We start from the raw sequence: 19,945 nt of genomic DNA, 5'->3' as shown, positions 1-19,945 counted from the left end.
TTTTCTACTTTCTGTTTTTTACAGATTTTTTTAAGATTAAACATGAAACAGAGCATGAAGAGGCAAGATGAAGCAAAAACGCAAATAAACCATTTTTAATTTGTTATTGTAGATACAATATGGCAGCTATGGAGGACGTAGACAGCTGACAGAAACGTCTCATTCTAAGGCAACAAAAACACAGGTAAGTATAAACAAATGGAAATATAGTTATTAATATAATATACCAGTTTAACAGCTCATTTCAAGATATAAACGTTATTTTTACCTTCTTACCTCTTAGTGAAGTTCATGTTAGTTTTCCCTGCTGTACCCAGACTCCACCGACAGATGGCGCCTTTTTTCTATCTTCACAGTTTGTGTGTGTGTGTGTGTGTAACAGCTGTGCTGCTGCAGCTCCAAACACACACACACACACACACCTCCGGGCAGAGGGGCTGGCTTTCTTCGACAGCGTTAGCACCCTGAATGGAGCTCGTTTGAACACATTCCCGGCTGCGTTTGTAAGAGTGTGTCGCGGTGTGTTCAGGGGAAACGTGGAGTTGATCAGTTTTTGTGAGATTTCGGTGTTGTTGTTGTTTTGTCAGGCGAACCTGTGAGACCTTCAGAGAGCAGACTGCTGTCCACTTCACCTCAGCGGTGAGTTACTTCTCCTGCGTGTTTTTTTAGTGTTTGTGCAGCTGTATGTTGCGTTTGACACACCATACACTGAAATATGAAGTACCTTAAAGTACTACAGTACAGGCAGGTCGTACTTTTTATTGCGTGTTATCGTGCCAGAGCTTTTTATTTGTATCTACGTTTGCCTCCACAAATCTTGCACAATCTCAGAGAGCTCACTGAGAAAAACAGGCTGTGAAACAAACTCATTAAGCTGAAACTAATGTAAAGAAAAGGTTAGACCACTGAATCCTGAGCAAGTTGGCTTGATTTCTTTCAAAAACGTGGAAAAAAAGCAACAAACCACGAAAAATGACCCAGAATTGGCAAGAAATAACTTAAAAATACAAGAAAATGACCTGAAAATTCATTACAAAAAAGCAAAGGAGAGTGTTATGGACAAGTGCTTAACATTTTTAATTATTTAACAATTATAAGTATGTAATTATGATAATTATAAATATTTGCTTTTCTTTTGTCCCTAGACAGACCTCCAAAGCTTTTTAAGAATATGTTTTCATTATAATTTCTTTCAATTTATTTATTTAACCAGACAGGTCCCATTGAGATGAAGTATCTCTTTTTCAAGGGAGACCTAGCCAAGACAGTCGGCACAGTCGGCAGTGAAAAACACAAAGTTGCAGACACAAAAGGAGAAAAAATACAATTCACAAATCTACATCATAAATCTACTAATCTGTCAAATATTTCTTAGCAAGTGGCTCATCACTTTTTAAAAATGTTTTTGGAAAAAAAAGGCACCAATTTGCTCACATTTAAATATTTTTGAAAGGTGTCTGAAGGCAGAACAAGGAAAGTGATGACGCTCCGGGTTTCAAAGGGTTAGGTGAGGTTTACTTTTGCCAAATCTACAGGTGGCAAAGTAATGTAACAGCTTTTTAAAGGGGACACCCCCAAATCATAAATACATGTTTTTTTTTCTTACCTGTTGTGCTATTTATGGATTGTCTGGATTGTTTTGAGTTGCAGAGTTTTGGAGATCGTCTGCCTTCTCTCAGATATGATTATCCATGCCTTTAATTAACCTTAATTGATGAATTTGTGACAAAAACAAAACATAACAATGAAAACATTTAAACCTTTGACCAACATAATCCGACATCCGAATTCGACATAATATTCTCTTGTGGTTGGTGCATACTCATTCCACCATGGTCTCATAAATACTGCACATAATTCTGCAAAAAAAACAGAAAAAACAAAGAGCTACATAGAAACTGAAAAACTTACAACCGTTGGCATGCTTTTTACCTGAGAGGGAGCTCCCCTGTCTTCACAGTGAACCACATCTAGCCTAATACAAAAACGTTTTTTTTCTCATCATTGTGTATCTGAGTTTTCTTTTCCAAAACATCAACAACCAATGAGACGGTGAATACACACACATAATCACAATGGTTTCAGCGTGGCATCTATGTACATTTTGTACAATTTTCTTTAATGTAATATTAAAACAGGAGCATGTTTTATGTCATCTTACAGCAGGGTTTCTCTTTTTTATGTCCCATTCCCTCAGTTTTCACTCCAAAAATTGTCATGATGCTTATAAAGTTGACTTATCAGGAACAGTTTTGGGTTGCTCAGCTATGGTGCTGAGGGCTTATTTTGCTCATATGACTTGTAGCATATAAAAAAAACATATGGACACATTAACAAGGTTTAAATGTTTCACTGGAAGGGTTCTTTAAGCATGTACAGATAACAAATAAAAAGTAATAAGGACGAACTGGGAATGAAACACATTTTCCAGATTTCACCACAAGGTTTTCCCAGACTTTGTGTTACGACCTTGAATATGTAGAGTTCACACATGTTCGTATCAACAGTTTTTGCCATGTGCAGCAAGTTGAGTCTGTTAGTGTGTCTTATCAGCATGAGACATCCCAAAATGTAAACACTTGTCTGGTCCTAACTGTGTGTAAATCAACAGTGTTTCACATTTTTCATAAGATGAGAGTTTGAAGCGAAAGCTTCATTGTAAATCAAGCTGTTTTAAATCAAGCAAATCACAAATATTACAGAAATAAATTAATCTAAATTATAAATTATTATAAATTAAGAAATATGAGAATCGACTATAAATAATACACCTGTTACATATACTGTTTTTAAAGATAATTTAAATGATAAATCAGGATGAGAAATGCCTTGGAAATTGTAATCGCAACGCGTCCAACTAAAAAAAACCTCTGCTCTGCAGAATGAAAATAATATGAATCCTGTACAAATTACATTACCGTACAAGGAGCCATAAACAAGATTTATATGAGGTCGAGAATGCACTAGAGATGGATTTCACGTGTGCTGGCAGGAACCCTGCAACGCTGGCTGGTGATGGTAGTCACATTTACAGGAAAAATGTTCTTTCCAGAAAAGATAAACAGTGTGAATACCACGAAGAAAATATGAATAAAACATGCTGCAATTTTATTTAGACCTGCTGTTGCTCCCCGCTGTTCAATAAGTGCAGTGTGCTATTACTCATCTCTTGTTTTTTTCAATGTGATTTTACATTACATGGGAAAAGATGTGAAACATTGGGCAGGTTTATCTTATTTGAAGGAAATGTAGATGTTAAAACATTCGAAATATTTTTATTCTGAGGCAGAGAGTCACTGGGGATTTAATTTTTTAAAAACTGAAGATAATAAAGATTAAGTTGTATCTGAAGTTACAGTTAAAATGGAAGTGCCATTTTTTTCAGTGCAAATTTCAGTGAATGTAGTTGAAGCATAGTATTTATTGAAGTGAAAGCATAAAGAAGGCCAGTTGAAGTGTAAACACTGAAAAAGATTGAGAAAAAGACTTCTCAAAGAAGTTGAAGTGGCAGTTAAAATTAAAGTGCTGAAAAGTCTAAAAGTGTGAACCGATGAAGCTGAAGTGACAATTTCAGCTTAAGCATGAAGTGAAGTTGCAGTAATGTAGCAGTTGAAGTGATGCTAAAAGAAGTTGACAGTTGCAGAATTTAAAACATGCATATGTGCCAATTTTGGTGACAAAAGAAAGGTTATTTGTTATGAAAAAAGTTAAAAGTGCCAGTGTGAAGTCCTGAAAGGAGTTTGTGTCATTTTGAGTATAAAAACGGAGACCAGATTTCAGTTAGTGTCAAGTGACTTTGATCGAAATCTAAAAATAGATCCTATTTAAAGCAACCAAAGGCATGACTAAAAATACAAAAGACAAATAAACTGCAAGCTCTGAACCTGAAAATCTTAAAGCAGTACAACAGTGATTGTTGTTCAGCGCAACAGGTTTAACGGGTTTAGAAGGCATAAAGGGGTCTCTTGGGTTTTTGTCCTATAAGGAGTTCATATTTCAAGTCCTCAGCAAAATATTTGCAAAGCGGGAACTTCCAGCTGAATGCTACGATATAGAATAATCTAAGTGATAAGCTGCTGTGTGTGCACTGGAGCGTGGTTAACAAACTTCAACATTCAGTCATTTGATGACTGCTTTTATCTGAAACACTTCATACGTCTGGGACTTCACACAATTTAATCAAGGGTGCTCCCAGCCTCTCTCCTGAAGAAACTTAAGGAGTGTTGAATGGTGGTAGTGGGCTGGGCCTGCAGGAGTTGTGTGGTTTAAATGGGTGGACAGCACTAACATTCGCCACATGTTTCCTCCACAGCTCAACACCATGGCTGCCGCTCCCACCATGCTCCTCTTCCTTCACATCTTCACTGCCTTAGCGCTGGAATCAGCCTCTGAGCAAGGTATGTTTATGAATATTGATATTTATTTGGCACCTAAACCATGTGTTGGTATTTTAAACTATGTTTTTATATGACATACATTAACATGTTTTATGTTTGCAACTTTTATGCTTGATATTGACATCTGTTGCCTCCTCGGAGCCAGATTTTCAATTCTTGTTTATTTATCTGGGTTGTAATCAAAATTACACAACACCAGATGGAACTGTTTGTTTATAGATAAATCTGCTTTCAGTGGGCCACAGGACAATGTTTCAATCAAAAATGATATAAACATATACAGTTGCATGGTTACTGCGCTGTTTTGGCATTAAAATGAATATGAAAAGTGTTGCACAACAGCGAAGCACTCAGCACGCAGCCGGAGAGAACACCAAGCAGATTTCCAGTGAAGTGGCTTCCCAGGAATTCTGGAGTGCAGAGAGTACTCCACCGCAGAACAATAGGAAGCTGTTTAGTGTGTAGAGGCCCCCCTTTCCACCAAACAGCCCCTCAGTGGCAGCAGAAAGGCTGCGTATTTGCATACATGGGTTGTATTTTATCCACACATAGAAACTAAGTTTGCACTAACCATTTAAGTCACTCGTGGACATCCTGTGCCTCGTCTTGTTACGTAACGCTGTCAGTACTTGAGTGGAAGTGTGGACAGAGCGTTCCCCTCCACTCCTCTTATCCTGCCACTTATTTTTGTTTTTTATGGACAAGGCTGTCGTGTTGTGGCATGTTTTCCCCCTGTGGCATAACGGGAGTGAAAGCTTTCAACTTGCTGCCAAATGGCTCATTGAAATCAATGGTGCCTCAGCTAAGTTTGTGTAGTGCCTTTTAAATGCAGATTTGGTGGCAAGTTTGCGGACTTTAACAGCCTGCAGATTTATGAATGAGTGATTGAAACCGGACTGGTTTTGCTGTGATTAATGGCTGCTTGCCTGCTGGGAAAAACTACATGTAACTGAAGAACATACAGAAATTCAATAAGCTCATGATGTCAGTATTTTTTAAGAAGAGGTATCTGCCTGAGTGATGTATTCAAAGACAGCCTAGTTGTGCTTGCTGGCTACAAATTTCTTACTTGCAAGTTGAATGTTTTGTAATAATAATGTTTTTATTTGATTCTTTTTAAAATTATAATGTGCTTGTGGTGGTTTCAGCTACTGCCTTCTTTATTTTGAATGGGCGGCAACTAGGCAAAACCCAGTGACCGCAGCTACCAGCGATTGGATACCTCCGACGGCACACAAGTTGCTGGTGGCTAACTACTCAAACTCATCATGTAGAGCAGTTTCTAAAGTATAGCACAAACATAATAGAACAATGTATACCTATAAGTACACATTTATTAGAGCAATTTGCATCCTATAGTGCAAGCTTAATGGAGTGATTTGTAGCTAATATTACTAAGTAGAGCGGTTTGTGTATAAGTAATCTAGGGCTCATGTTGCTCCAAGACCATTTTTTAAAAAAAAAAAAAGATTATTCTCTGCTGGAACAGAAAGATGTGCATAATTCAGCGTACTCAAAAAGGCTCTTAGTATGACTTATTTAGCTAAATTACTCCAAATTGGCCCAGAATCTGACGTGAACTGATTTAAACTTCTAAATCTTTTATCAGGTTTCTGCAAAGTGTATTTTGTAGCTCACTGTTAGTGGTGCAGGCAACAGGATTTTTAAGATTAGTGAGTGGATGTCTCTAACTGAAGTGGTGCTCTCTTCTTATATGTGCACAGGCTTTCTTTTTTTTATCAAAAAAGCAGGTCTTTTGTAAAGTATCTTTTGTACTAACGATTGAACCAGGGAGTCTCAGTCAGCTGCAGGTGTCTGTGAGAGAGTGACTGGGACTTTCGGAGCACCTGTTGCTCAAAATAATCTCCTCACCTTCAAATTTATTGGAGCACCAATCGCCGGAGATACAACTTCCACAAATTGAATGGTCCCTGCAGGGGTGAACACGTGTTTCTTCTCCTCCCCATCTGAGCACCACAGTTTATATCACTCAGAACCAGGACATTGGTTCTTGATGTGATTACGAGGCCATACTGTCGCTTTATACTTTGAGCCATACACAGTCATTTTCTCCATCTATGTTTTGCCCATGAGGCTTGTTAGGTGAGTAAAAGGTTTAGAAATGATTTTTGAGAGCATTGTGGCTTTTAGCCAAGGAAGGAAATGGCCTTTTCTAAATGCAGAGGATGAGGTCTTTCCTCCTGAGAGTGTACTGATTGATGTCCAAACACGTGACTCTCTAAATAACCGTTTGCCTTTGTGTACTCAAAGGAAAGACATTAATGAAAGCTTCCCACCAACTGTGCACAAGCGAGTAGGTGCTATAATGCAAGAAAAAAAAAAAACACACTCAAGACAACAAGCTGAGTTCTACCTGATCATTTACAGGGTCTGCTGAAGGTTGAGAGAGTCCTTTAAAGGTTATAATACTAGCTGCTATTTCCTGCTCCCCTCGAAATCACAGCTGAAAGGAAGTGCTTCTCGGCTTATCATAACAGATTGAGGGAGGATGTTTTGTTTCACTCTGAAATAGATTTTGTTGGCGGCACTCGGAGAAAGATCATGCTGTAAACATGTTTACCTCATAGGCTTGCGGCAGAAGGAGGAGTGCTGTAATGAGAATATGCTGTAAATTGATATACATCTTGTAAACTGTGTGTTTTGTCGCTCTGATGGCTGTGTTCTGAAAGTGCTCGCCGTCTACAGCTCACATGTTTGCTTACACCCGGAGTGAACTCTGCATGGCTGTTCTTGAGCAAACAAAAGAGCACTTACTTTGATAAGCACAAAAACGAAGGTGTGCAAGTTGATCTAGAGTGTTAAAGTGGACTCGTCTTGGTCAGTATTAGGTGTCATGAGCAATACACTTTTTTTGGTTCTCTTTATCAACCTTTCTCACCCTCAGTGGTGGGTTAAGTAATTGGATCAAATAGTTAATTAAAACAGCAACATCACAATATGAAAATACTCATAAGTAGAAGTCCTGCATTTTAGGGCTGCAAAAGTCTGAACAATTAAAAACATTTTTTTTTCTGAAAATATAGAGAAGAAAAATCATTTTTGCTGGGGTCTGTACAAATCATGCATGTACATCTGGGATATGATTTTGTGGGCCGGGGCACCAAAACACTTCATTTATAATTAAGAGCTGCAACAATTAAACAATTAAAAGATCGGACGATCGCAGGACACTAGGTCTTAAATGTTGATGCAGAATGTATTCGGTAAATGTTCACTGACATTCGGCTCATATCAGCTAAAGCATGATGTTAAGGCCCTCACTGTACTTAAAGGTAAGGGATATATAAAGGTCTTGGTTTGATACAGAAAATGTCAACACTAACTTTAACCAGAAGCAACGTTTACTTCCCTAACCAAAACCACAATATGTCCCTGAATCAAAGTGCTTTGTTGGCTAAGCCAAACCACAAGTGGGTCTCCGGATGCAAACCGCTGTTCTCTGTACGCCCACCATTCACGCCCTCCACCTACCCACCATCGCCATGCAGTAAATAAACAGGGCACATCAAAATAAAGAAAGAGAGAAAAAAACATTGCCACGTATATAAATGTCATTTGTTGAAGACAGAATAGCGGATAAATGTCCCTGGGATATCTCATTCAGCACAACTACAAATGTTGGTGACACGTCCATGTACTGATGAAGAGCTCAGATCTGAATGTCTGTGTCTGAAAAACCCCACAAATGAAAAGCCAGACAAACTGTTTCATTACTAGCGGTGAGCTTTTGAGATGAGATGATTCTGTTCCCAAGGTCAAAAGATACATTTTCATGCTTGAGCTATTTCATCCCTTTGATGCAATCCTGTCGCTCTAAGATTTCCATGTAGTCCTGCCCTTTGTTTTGCCCTCATTTATGAAAAAGAGATACAAAAGAAATAGCATCCTCTGTAGAAGGGAAAATTAAATTGTGAGATAATTGTCATATCTTACAACTCTAAGTATGTCAAAATGGTACTTAGCACAAAAGTAGCATCTGTAAGTATTCAAATACACACCCTAAATGTGCAATAAATCAGTACTATGTATTTTCCCTGTCACACACACAACCTGCAAACCATCCAAATGTCCTCATGTATCATGTTGAAGCGAGCCACTCAAATGCGCCACATAGCTGAGTGTCAAATTGATTTTTCTGTTAATCCTGAGCTAAGCAGAGTTCCGAGGAGGAGTCCGGGATCTGGTAAACAGGTTATTTTTAACCCGTAACTCCCCTTCCCTGAAGCACCCTAAGCGGGCCAGAGGTATTCATCAACGGCTCCGAGCGCTGCCTCTTAGCTGTGAGGGAGCCATCTTGTCCTCGCACGTCTCTCAGCCAGCGTGGGCTCATGTGTTGTCCCCCTCTGACATGTTGATGTGGTCAGCTGCCTGCTGCGGCTGTCCCCAGAATCATTGATCACGAAGCCTCTTGGCAGTACAATCAGCAGTGTTTACTTAACAGAAAGGCAAAAGGCGCCGTCAGCGCTTTGTTTAAAGGGCCCGTTCATCCATGAAACATGTATTTCCTCACTTAACACTAGTGGTAAAGTCGCTAATCGTGCAGACAGATTTCTCGGAAAACTATCCACTTGTGTAGACTGTGAAATGCTCTAGAAAAATCATCCCTGTCTCCAAGAAATTATGTTTATATACAATTAATTTGAAACCACAAACTAGTTTTGAGAGAACCTTGATGCAGAGCTAAATACATTTTCTAGTAACACATTGAGGAAGTGTTGCTAATTAATGTACCTGGCAAGTTGCAAAAATTATTAATTTATGTATTTCAATTGTGTTCCACCAAAATGGCCAATCTTGCAATGCATATTATTTTTTAGGGCTTTACTCAACTCAAGAATTGTGCCATGCGAATCATATACAAATATGAGAGGATGTATTTTTGGTTTTATGCAGTATTATATATTATCATTATTCATATCAGCTGCACGCACACGCATGCACTTGAACACATATACACGAATGACTCAATAACCACTCATAGCATAGTAAAATAACTGGTTTGCATATTAATAATAAAAATACCACCGTGCCTCATAATTTATTTATATTTTTTTGGTTTGTTTGTTTGTCCTGTCTTGTCCTGTCTTGTCAGGTCTTGTCTTCTGTCTCCATGTACCCCATGTATGCATCGCCAGTCAATACTCTGTTTTTGTTAATTTTTTTGTACTGACCTTTTGCGCTCAGTAATTTAAAAAGAAAAAGTTTTAAAGTGTAAACGGGCTCCACAAGATGTTTAATGTGACAGCAGCATTCAATATAGTAAACAAGCTAACAGCACTAATGACAGGTTATAAATGTGCAACATTTTTTGCAGACACTAGATATCAAACAAAAGCCAAAAACTGCATCAATATTAGTTGCTGTGAGCTGTAAATTCACCACCTCCAAGCAGAAAGTCTCTGCATGTCTGCAGCTATTGTTCCAAAGAGTAGCATGAAAGTCAAGACCAAAACGTCCTGCACAAAAAAAACCCCACTGCTCCACTGGAAGCAATAGTACCCATGAAAACCGTAAATCTATGTTCTGTGGAGGGACCTGAGTGGTGTTTTGTTGCTGTTGAGTTTTTTAAAGTCATTTTTCAATGTTATGACCACCTTAAAATAAATTCTATAATAAATAGAACAAAAAACAGTTCTACCTGCATGGTTAGATAGCACTAGTAGCATATGAGTATTTTCCCACAGATTGTAGATGTTTCTGCTTTTTTTCACACACATTTTCCTTCCTTAGGCCAGAGCCTACATTACTCATAATGCAACTATTTCTGTGGGATAATAGTTTTCATCCCCAGCACACCCAAAGTAGTTTTATTGTATTTATACAGAGTATTTTCATTATACTTCATTGTGTCCCATTGACACAGAGAACACTTCAGGTGGGAAATGGGACACGGCTAGGATCTGTTGCACGAAAATTGTAGAAACGTGCTCTGTGCACACATAGCTTGGATTTATGCAGCAAGTCAAACAGGATCCAAGTAGTACTTTGTGTGCACAGAGTACTGAGAAAGCAAACAGCTCATTCCCCGACAGCCGTGGCAGTGAACTCTCCAGCTGCAGCTTTCGCTTGAAGAGCAATAAAATGACTTCCAGGAAAAAGCTGATGTTCGCCCTGCGGCTGGGCTGCTCGCTGGATTTAGGTTACAGATATTATCGTGTCCTCAAAGGGTAGCCCAGCCCACCCTTAAAGGCAGCAATGAGTCATAACAGTTGTGGCAAAGAAAAGAAAGTAAATGATGATTAGACATGTAATTATTTTGCTCTCCGTCTTTTTTCCTTTCTGTCTGTGTTCACTCCAGTCTCCCCTGAGATACTCCCACACCTCACTGGCTGCGTCTCTGCCAACATGGAGACTTTCCACTGCAGATGGAATGTCGGCACCTCCCCGAGTGTCTCCAAGCCAGGAGATCTCCGCTTATTCTACTGGAACAAAAAGTAAGCTGGAAACTTCGCTTACTGACAGAAATTTGCTTTTTCTGTCTGTTTAAGCAACTTAGGATGACAGATTTCAAAAAGGGGCAAAAAATGAGAAGAGGCTAGTTTTTTTTTTTTATTGTTTTATGTAGATACAACCAGACAACCAGACAAAAAAAGTCATAACAACAAAAGATAAAAGCCTTGACTATCCAGGCTTTTTAAACATTTTCCATTGAAGAAAAGGAAAAAAAATCATGAAGAAAATATGTAAATATATAAATAAGTTAAATAAAATATGAATAAATAAATACTTTTATAAGAATATTTATCTAAAATCTTAGAATAATAATAATTGAAATATATATACATAAATTAGAGAATCGTAATAATTCAAACTAATACAAAGTCTAAGAGAGTACAATTTAAAAGAAAATCAAATAAAAAGTATATGTATGAAAAACATGTAATGAATAGGTATTTATTCTGTTTACCTGTTTAATTGACAGCGACCATGTAAAATCAACGCACATTTTAATCCGTGAAATCTGATGCTCTACACATTGGTATAACTGAATTTTCAACCCCAGTACCCAACAAAGTGAACACTTCAACAGAAATAGTACATACAAAGTACACAAAAAGTACATAATAAAAGAAGCAAACTCAATAAATAAGTCATAGTAAATAAATCATGGGTAACAAATTGTAAATTGTAAATTGTAAAACACAGGAGTCTATAGTTTTGATCATAGCATCCAATTCATTGTAAATAAATCGATCAGTTGTTTGGTCTATCAAATGTTAGAAGTGGTGAAAAATGTCAAGCAGTGTTTACAAAATCCCAAGATGATGTCTTTAAATGTCTGTCTGAGTTTATTGTCACATAGAAGAAAAGAAAACAGAAAATATTCACATGGAAGAAGCTGGAATCAGAGAATTTAAATTAGTCAAACAGATTAATTAAGTACCAGTTATTTCATTAGTAGACAACTACTATGACAACTACGACTAACTACTGCAGCTCTAATACACTGCAATACGAAGCATTTGTACTGCAGATAAAGAGACAAAGATGAATCTTACGAACAAACAAAAAGAGAAAGAACTGGATTACATGTGTAGTTATTTTGTGTCTGAAAAGGAAAGAAAAGAAACAAATGTTTGTTGTTACAAAATGCAAGTGAATTTAGGTTAGAGTCGTAAACCCGTAAGTCCCTCTTCACCCACAGTTTCAAGGTCAAGCAGGGTCGCTGCCTTTACAACTCAAACCTGCACATGGTCCTGTCTGAGCCTTATCTGGCAAACAGCATACCTGCTCACTTTGTGTTGACAAGGCAAAAGTCCAGGTCAGGCTAACACTTAGTTGTTAGATACTAGTATATTTGAGGGCATAGTCATGTTTCTTTCTTATCGAATCGTTAACAATAAATAACTTGGGTTAGTGAATGTATAAAGGCACACCAAAAGGCTATGAAATTGCATAAAGATGCTGGTTGAATGATTTACCATGGCACTATTCTTTATTGTATTATTCTTTATTTTTCAATATTTTAGTTATTTTAGCTTCCCTACCCTGTCTGGTATTTGGTCCCGAACCCACCAATTCCTATGAAGGCAAATATTATGCCCACAGTTATATATTGTTTAATTTGTAGATTATTTGATAAGCTCAGAAATTACATCACTGTATCACGGTATCCAAAATGTGTGATATCTAGTCTCATAATATCGATATAATATGGATATATTGTCCAGCCCTAAATTAAATTGAAACGAATCAGGACTTTTTCAATCAGATATTTCAGAATCTAACTGGCAATTTGGCAGTAAATTTACTGACCACATTCATGCACCCTGGAGGATAAACACTTTTAATTTTAACCAACCCAATTAGTTTTACTTCAGTATCACCTTCAAGTCAAACTTGAAATTTTTAAGGCCCGCTACTGGTTTTAGAAAAGCTACAACACCCTGTTAATATTAATAGCTGTGAAGAGATCTAAAATGTTTAGAAGCTGCTTTGAGTAGGTTTTTTTGAATAAATGCACAGGTGCTTCCTGTCGCCTCTTTCCTCTCATTCATGCTGCTGTGTTTCCTTCTGTCTCAGACGCCTCCTCGCTAATCTTAAAGAGTGGAGCGAGTGTCCGCACTACAGCACCGACAGGCCCAATGAATGCTTTTTCAATGAGAACCACACGTCCGTCTGGACAAATTACAATGTCCAGCTCCGCTCGAGGGATGACACCGTCCTCTATGATGAGATCGTTTTCCTCGTTGAAGACATCGGTGAGTTTAACTGCCCCGCTGACCAGCTGTTATGATCGAGATTAGAAAAAGTTGATAAAAAAAATCCACGATAGGTTTTCCCATATTCCACTTAGTTTCCACTCAAAAGTTTAAAAACAGGATTTGTTTGTAACCTAGAAAAGTAGCAATGCTCTTCCCCAACTTCCAGATTTAGCTCCTGTTCTGCAACCTGTCTGAAGAGCTTTTTCTGAGATTTTTTTGTCCATATTTTTAGATAAATGAATATGTACGGCTACAACATATCCCATGAGTCTAATTTATTTGGACGTTCTCAAAGCATCATGGCAGCTGTAGATGTTGTAAATTTGTCACAATGATATATTTGCAGGGCTGTCAGCGTTAACGCGTTCATCACGATGCGATTAAGATCAGAACGTGTTGATTTTTTAAAATCACATTAAGTGCTGGCTGACTTTCGTATCTTTAATTGGCTGATGATTGGCTAAGTTTTAAGTGATGATACTGGTATCATACGACACTAGAAGACCCATGTCATGCAAGCTTCTCAGGTATTGGGCAGAAAAATGCTCCAAAGTTAGGCTAAATTTCAGCGATGGAAAACGGCATGGCCATTTCAAAGGGGTCCCTTTAGCTCTGACCTCAAAATTTCCGAATGAAATATGTTTCTTTGTGCTGGTAGGCGCTCTTTCTCTTCATTTGGCATTTATCATCAGATTACAACACTTTTAGGCGTTTTTACAGCCCCATCAGGTCTGGAAGAATTTAATCTTTAATCATTAATGGTCTTGGAGATATGAAATCCACTTTGAGCTAGCTATCTAATTTTTCCTGTGATTTTGTCAATAAGTTTCCTGGTAGTTTATTTTCTCAAACATTAAAGAGATAAATAATAATGTAGAGCTACTGTATATATTAGACAGTCTTTGAGTTTTTAGTATTTTTTGTGTGTTGGTTGGTTTTGTAATGTGTTTGGTAGAACTGCGAGTATGAATGCTATGTTATGTGTATTTTATGTAATCTTGTAAAATAAATATTGTATATAAAATAATGACCCCAAGATTAGTAGCATTAGTTTCGGTTCTTGTGACATCGCTATAACTAGAAGCATAAAACCAGTAAAGGTTTTCATAGCAGCATATTAGCTATTGTTTTAGAATGACATGTTCATCAATCACATGTGGATGTAATTTTGAGGTGTCCGCATACTTTTGTCCATGTAGTCTAAAGTTCAGTGATCTTGACACAAGGGTCAGTCTGGATTGTTCTATGTATTACAGCCTGAGTCCATGTGTGTAAATTGTATTAACACACTGTTGAGTTAAAACACAGTTTTGTTGATGATAGAACTATTTTCTGGCCTGCAGTGCAACCGGATCCTCCATTCGGCGTGAACTGGACTCTGCTGAATGTGAGTTTGACTGGCACTTATTATGACATAATGCTGAGCTGGAAGCCGCCGCAGTCTGCAGACGTGCGGATGGGATGGATGACGCTGCAGTACGAGGTTCAATACCGCGAAGTCACCTCTGACCTGTGGGAAACGGTTGGTGTCTTTAAAGCTTTATTTTAGCGTGCAGTTACATTTTAGTATCATTGCGTCATCACTTCTATTGCCAAAGGAAGCTTGAATGTGTCATAGAGGACACTGTGATTCTGCAGAACTGCGTCTGGATTTGAACCTTGTTCTCTTCGCCACAGGCCGAGCTTGTAAAAAGCACACATCGCTCCATTTATGGGCTTCAAACTAACGTTGATCACGAGGTTCGGGTCCGGTGCAAACGGTTTGGTGGAAAAGAGTTTGGAGAGTTCAGCGACTCTGTAATTGTGCACGTTCCATCTAAAGGTAAACACTCACAAAGGTAAACACTCACTGTAGTGTTTACAGGCTGGGTGGACAAAGCTGTTACTCATGCTGTCAGAGAGGTTTTTCAATTTCACATGGTATCTGAAGAGGCTGCAGCTGAGTGTCCTTGTCACTGTGAATAGATCTGCGTACAGTTCACTTAAGAGCTCCTCCCTTCTTCTGCTGAGCATCAGCTTTACTGTATGAAAAAATAAATTATATTCCAGTTTATACCTGTTTGATCCTCTTAAGGCTGTTATCAAAGTGTACCAGTACCCATGCATGAATCCAGCTCAATTTTATGCCTTAATATTTGAGAATTTTGCAGTCATGAGCTACAGTGTGCCATTTTACTTACAAATCATTTACAAATATCTCAGTATTTCTTATCTTCTGAAGACATACATATTGCATAAAGACTCTTCTGTCCTTCTGCTATAGAAATGATTCCCTCTGGCAAACAGTAAAAGCTCAACTGTTTGATAAGGCATGCTTCCTTTTATTTGCCCAAACAAAAATGGCAGCTGTAAAAGAACACGGCCAACTAAAATAAATGACTTTCTAGCTCAAAGGTTTTATTTATTTTGGACAGAATCTACAGCTATGCTAGCTTCTCTATAAGATTGGAGGTCAACTGTTTATTAGGAGTGTTACTGGAATACATATATATTTAAAAGTACTTTAAAAGTAACTGACAAAGCAATTATCCACCCCGTGAGTGACAAACTGCTGCTGTGGAAAAAATAATGAACAAATGAAGAGCTCTGCCGGCTGCACTGCATCAAAAACGTCCAAATTTAGAGAGAGTAGATACAAATGGATACACAGGCAAATCTGATTTTTTTTTTTTAATTTACAAAATCATAAATTGGATATGTATCTTTATATACAGTCTATGTGCAAATACACGTTTTGTGTCATCTAGCAGATTTTAGCTCATTGAAAATTTACAAAATATCCCCAAAACAGATAGATAAAACTGGCAATGTTATGTATTTCATGTCTGAAAAGGGCTTCTGCAATTTATACATTTTTCACTATAAAACCTTAACAAACATTACATTTTTTTTCATTTTTCTATTTTTATGGTTATACAGTGTGAATTTTGTATTTTCTTCCCACAGTGTCCAGATTCCCGGTGGTGGCCTTGCTTGTCTTTGGTGCCTTGTGTCTTGTGACCATCTTGATGTTAGTCATCATATCGCAGCAGCAAAAGTAAGTATTTTACATCCATCAGCGTGTCTTTGTTGAACTAGAAGCTTTTGAAAAGCTTTTAGAAAGGAGAAAGTGAAGAATGCTGCTCAGTGACCAGCACACTGTGTGGCCTTTTCAACCTTGAACAAATTAACTCATTTTCTATGTCACTGAAAAATGTTGAACTGTGAGACATTCTGCATATCTGATTTTCAATGTTAAATCTGAGGTCTAAAGTCAAGTGCGTTTTTGTTTGCTGTTGACAGTCATGTGTTAATGTCAAATTTCATTTTTTTTTTCCTCACTAAGGTTGATGGTGATTCTTTTGCCTCCTGTTCCTGGACCTAAAATCAGGGGAATTGACCCTGAGCTGCTCAAGGTATTGAGTAACATGTTTTTTTGCCAGACCATGATTTGTCTATATACCAGCACACTACACATAAAAGTGAGTGGTAAATTAATTTGCATTTGTATAGCGCTTTTCTAGTCAATCAACCACTCAAAGCGCTTTCACACTTTGGGTCACATTCCCCCTTACACACACGCAGGCTTTATGCACTGTTGGCCAAGGCAGCTGAACAAGGTGCCACCTGCTATTCAGTTTTTTGAAACACTTACAGCCACTCACACAGGAGTAAACTGGGGTTCAGAATCTCGCCCAATCTTGCCCATGCCAGTACAACCCCTGCATTTCAAATGTAATTTTTCAGAAAGTAATATTTCCAGACTAACATAGTTTTTCAGGATGTCATGGCTGTGACACCACATTTTTTCACTTGTGCACACAATCCATAAAGAAAAAAATTCAAATATAAGAAAAACAGATCAATCTTGTATGTATATTAGTAATCACTTAAACTACTTCTTGTACCCTTCCCTAGGGTTAACCTGAAAGAAGTTCAGGATGTACAGCAGCTTGTTGCACCAGCCTTATGCAAGCTCTAAACAATATTTTCAGATTAGTTAGTTTGATGGTAAAGCTGTGTCAATGTTAGTTTGCACTACAGAGACTAAGGTTCAAATTAGCTACTTCTGTGTAAAGTCCACACTAACTAATTAATTTTGTTGCAGGAAGTTATGTTTTCACTTTCTTTGGCCTGTCAGTGGAAAAGTACTCCTATCTAACACCTAAAAATAGCCAACAATAATCACCAAACAACAAAAAGATACGTAAACTAGGGCAAAACATTATGATTAGGTAAAACTCTACAACCTTAACCTACAGCTAGTGCAAAAACAAACTGTGACATCAATTGGGAAGATCATCAGCATAGAGTAATGTAATGAAACTCTGTTATTGAGCAGATGAAATTATAATAACAATAACAAAAACATAAGAGTGCTTCACCTAAAAACAGAGGAAATGGACATAAAACAGGCAGTGTGAAGTGTAAAAAAAGAAGAGTTTTAGTGTTAAAGAGAAGAGTATCACAGATGTAGCTTTCTTTTAAAATACTTCATGAGCCAGCAGCAGACGATCACAGTTTTCTTGAAGGTAAATGGTTGACAAGAGAGTCAGCAATTTAGCTTGATCCGAGTCCATAAAGAGCTTTACATTCAAGGAGGACCTTGAAATAAATTCAAAGTATCACAGGAAGCCAGTGCAGACAAGCTATAGTCAACAAATAAATGAATGTGTGGGAAACTCTGCATGTGAATGTGGCCTCTTGACTGCAGCAACTCTGTTTTCTTAATCTCACAGAAAGGCAAGCTGAGGGAGCTGACGTCCATCCTGGGCGGCCCCCCTGATCTGAGGCCGGAGCTGTACAACAACGACCCCTGGGTGGAGTTCATCGATCTGGACATTGAGGAGCAGAACGAGAGACTGACAGACCTGGACACGGACTGCCTCATGGAGCGGTCCCTGTCCTCTAACTGCTCTCCCCTCACCATCGGCTTCAGAGACGACGACTCTGGGCGAGCCAGCTGCTGTGACCCAGATCTCCCCAGCGAGCCTGAACCGTCACCTTTTCTCCCTCTCATCCCAAATCAATCCCACAGTAAGGAGCCGACAGCCTGCGAGCCAAGCTCCCCGGTCCAGAGCCCTGCCGCTGTGGAGCCGCCTTCTGTAGCACCTGGCAGAGAGGCGTTGTACACCCAAGTGAGTGAGGTGAGGTCATCCGGCAAGGTGCTGCTGTCACCTGAGGAAGAGGTGGAGAAAACAACGAGCAAAGACACTGAGAAAGACATCATGGTGGAGAAAGAGAAAGAAAAGAAAGAGTTTCAACTACTGGTGGTGAATCCAGATCATGGAGGTTACACCTCAGAGCTCAACGCAGGAAAAATGAGCCCAAGATTGTCCTCGGGAGACACGAGTGAACCCTGCCAGACAGGAGAAGACTCTTCCCCCTCCCCGTCGCCTTACCACGAATCAGGCCCCACCCCCGTGTCCCCTCTCTCCCCTGCGCCTGTCTACACCATGGTAGAGGGTGTTGACAGGCAGAACAGCCTCTTACTGACACCAAACTCAGCACCGGCCCCACAGCTGATAATCCCAAAAACCATGCCGACACCAGACGGCTATCTGACCCCTGACCTTTTGGGAAGCATCACGCCATAGATCAGCGGTGAACTGAGCAAAAGTTACGTAAGTTGACTTTAAAACACAGGAACAGAAAACCTTGGGGACAGTTTTGGAGATTGACTATTGTGGGTCTCAAGTGTTGAATATCAGGTCTCCGAAAATAGTCGTGCCTGTCCCGCCACCACCTCTGACCTCCCACTGCTCCCTCTGACGGGGCGGTAAAGCTGGAAGTTTGGTATGAGAGAGGAAGAGCACACAAGAATGTGTTTTACTGCAATTGTGAAAGAGAAACGTAATCATTCATTTTCTTGTTTACTCTCTCTCATATCTTCTGTAGCTGGGTCTCCATCAGCTCTTGAGGGAAATATCTTGCTGTTTTGCAGCTAAATGCTCCACTGCCTTTTGTGTGTCTGCCAAAAGACACTAAAAAGCACTGCAGAGTCGGTGGTAAATCCCTGTGGTTTTGTCACTTCAAGTTCACATTAAATGTAGTTATTTTCATTCACTGTTAATAAGAATATTGACCTTAAATAAGAGTACATTTAATTCACTGTCACATGCTGTTTTCCTGTCGTTTTGTACATATCAGAAGCTTTCTTTTTGATAAAATCAGTTTTTTTGTAATTGGTGAAAGATCATGTTTATGAATCCAACTTTTTGTCATTCCTTTTCAGAATTTAAAAGTAATACTGAAATAATGGAGATGTTACTTAACCAATCAGTCTTACTGAGGTTCATACCAACATATGGACCCCCAAAAACATTAAAGCATGAGCTGTACTTATGTAAAAGGATTAACTGGAACATAAAATATGTTCAGCTGTGTTCTGAACTTTTTTTTCTTCAAAGCTGACAGCCAAGATAGTTTGGATTGTCAGTCTTATGCTCAGTCAGTATTTCTCTATGAGTGCATGGACTATTTTGCAGGTTGGTTTCTGGGTGGCAGTGCATTATTATACACAAAAGTTGGGGGTTATCATAGTTGAATTTGTGCAGTTATTGTCTTTTAACTGTTCAGGTGTTACAAATAAACTTTCATACTTTTGCCTTCGTCTGTTTTTAGCTAGTCTTCGACCACAAAGTTGACTGGAGCGACATCCCATTTCTCATGCTGCTTTCAGATGCCGTTTGCATTTATTTAAACCTTTGAGCCCTCAGCAAATTGGTGTGATTTCTTTAAAAAAAACATGTTTTTAAAAAAGTTAGGGATTGACAGATTGTGCCCCAAGTGCACCAAATAAAAATACTAAAGTACTCAAAAACTTTATACATTTATATATAT

The 19,945-nt window shown here is 38.6% G+C and overlaps 1 protein-coding gene across 2 annotated transcripts; it reads left to right on the top strand.

Moving 5' to 3' along the window:
• Positions 1-405: 405 nt before the first annotated feature.
• ghrb (growth hormone receptor b) lies at positions 406-19,708 on the top strand. Of its 2 annotated transcripts, XM_042509169.2 has the most exons (9): positions 406-639; positions 4,313-4,397; positions 10,717-10,852; positions 12,942-13,120; positions 14,467-14,645; positions 14,801-14,945; positions 16,070-16,160; positions 16,449-16,518; positions 17,842-19,708. In XM_042509169.2, the coding sequence occupies exons 2-9, from the start codon at positions 4,322-4,324 to the stop codon at positions 18,697-18,699; spliced, it is 1,734 nt and encodes a 577-aa protein (XP_042365103.2). In that variant the 5' UTR covers positions 406-639; positions 4,313-4,321; the 3' UTR covers positions 18,700-19,708. The 2 variants fall into 2 exon arrangements, with proteins under 2 accessions (XP_042365103.2, XP_042365102.2); XM_042509168.2 differs by lacking the exon at positions 406-639 and having other exon boundaries at positions 4,298-4,397.
• The last annotated feature ends 237 nt before the right edge of the window (positions 19,709-19,945 follow it).

This window comes from Plectropomus leopardus, chromosome 20 (assembly GCF_026936395.1).
Source record: "Plectropomus leopardus strain MGB_pleo_1.0 chromosome 20, ASM2693639v1, whole genome shotgun sequence".
Classification (NCBI taxonomy): domain Eukaryota; kingdom Metazoa; phylum Chordata; class Actinopteri; order Perciformes; family Serranidae; genus Plectropomus; species Plectropomus leopardus.
Note: the sequence above shows the minus strand (reverse complement) of the source record. Positions and strands in the feature narration are given on the sequence as shown.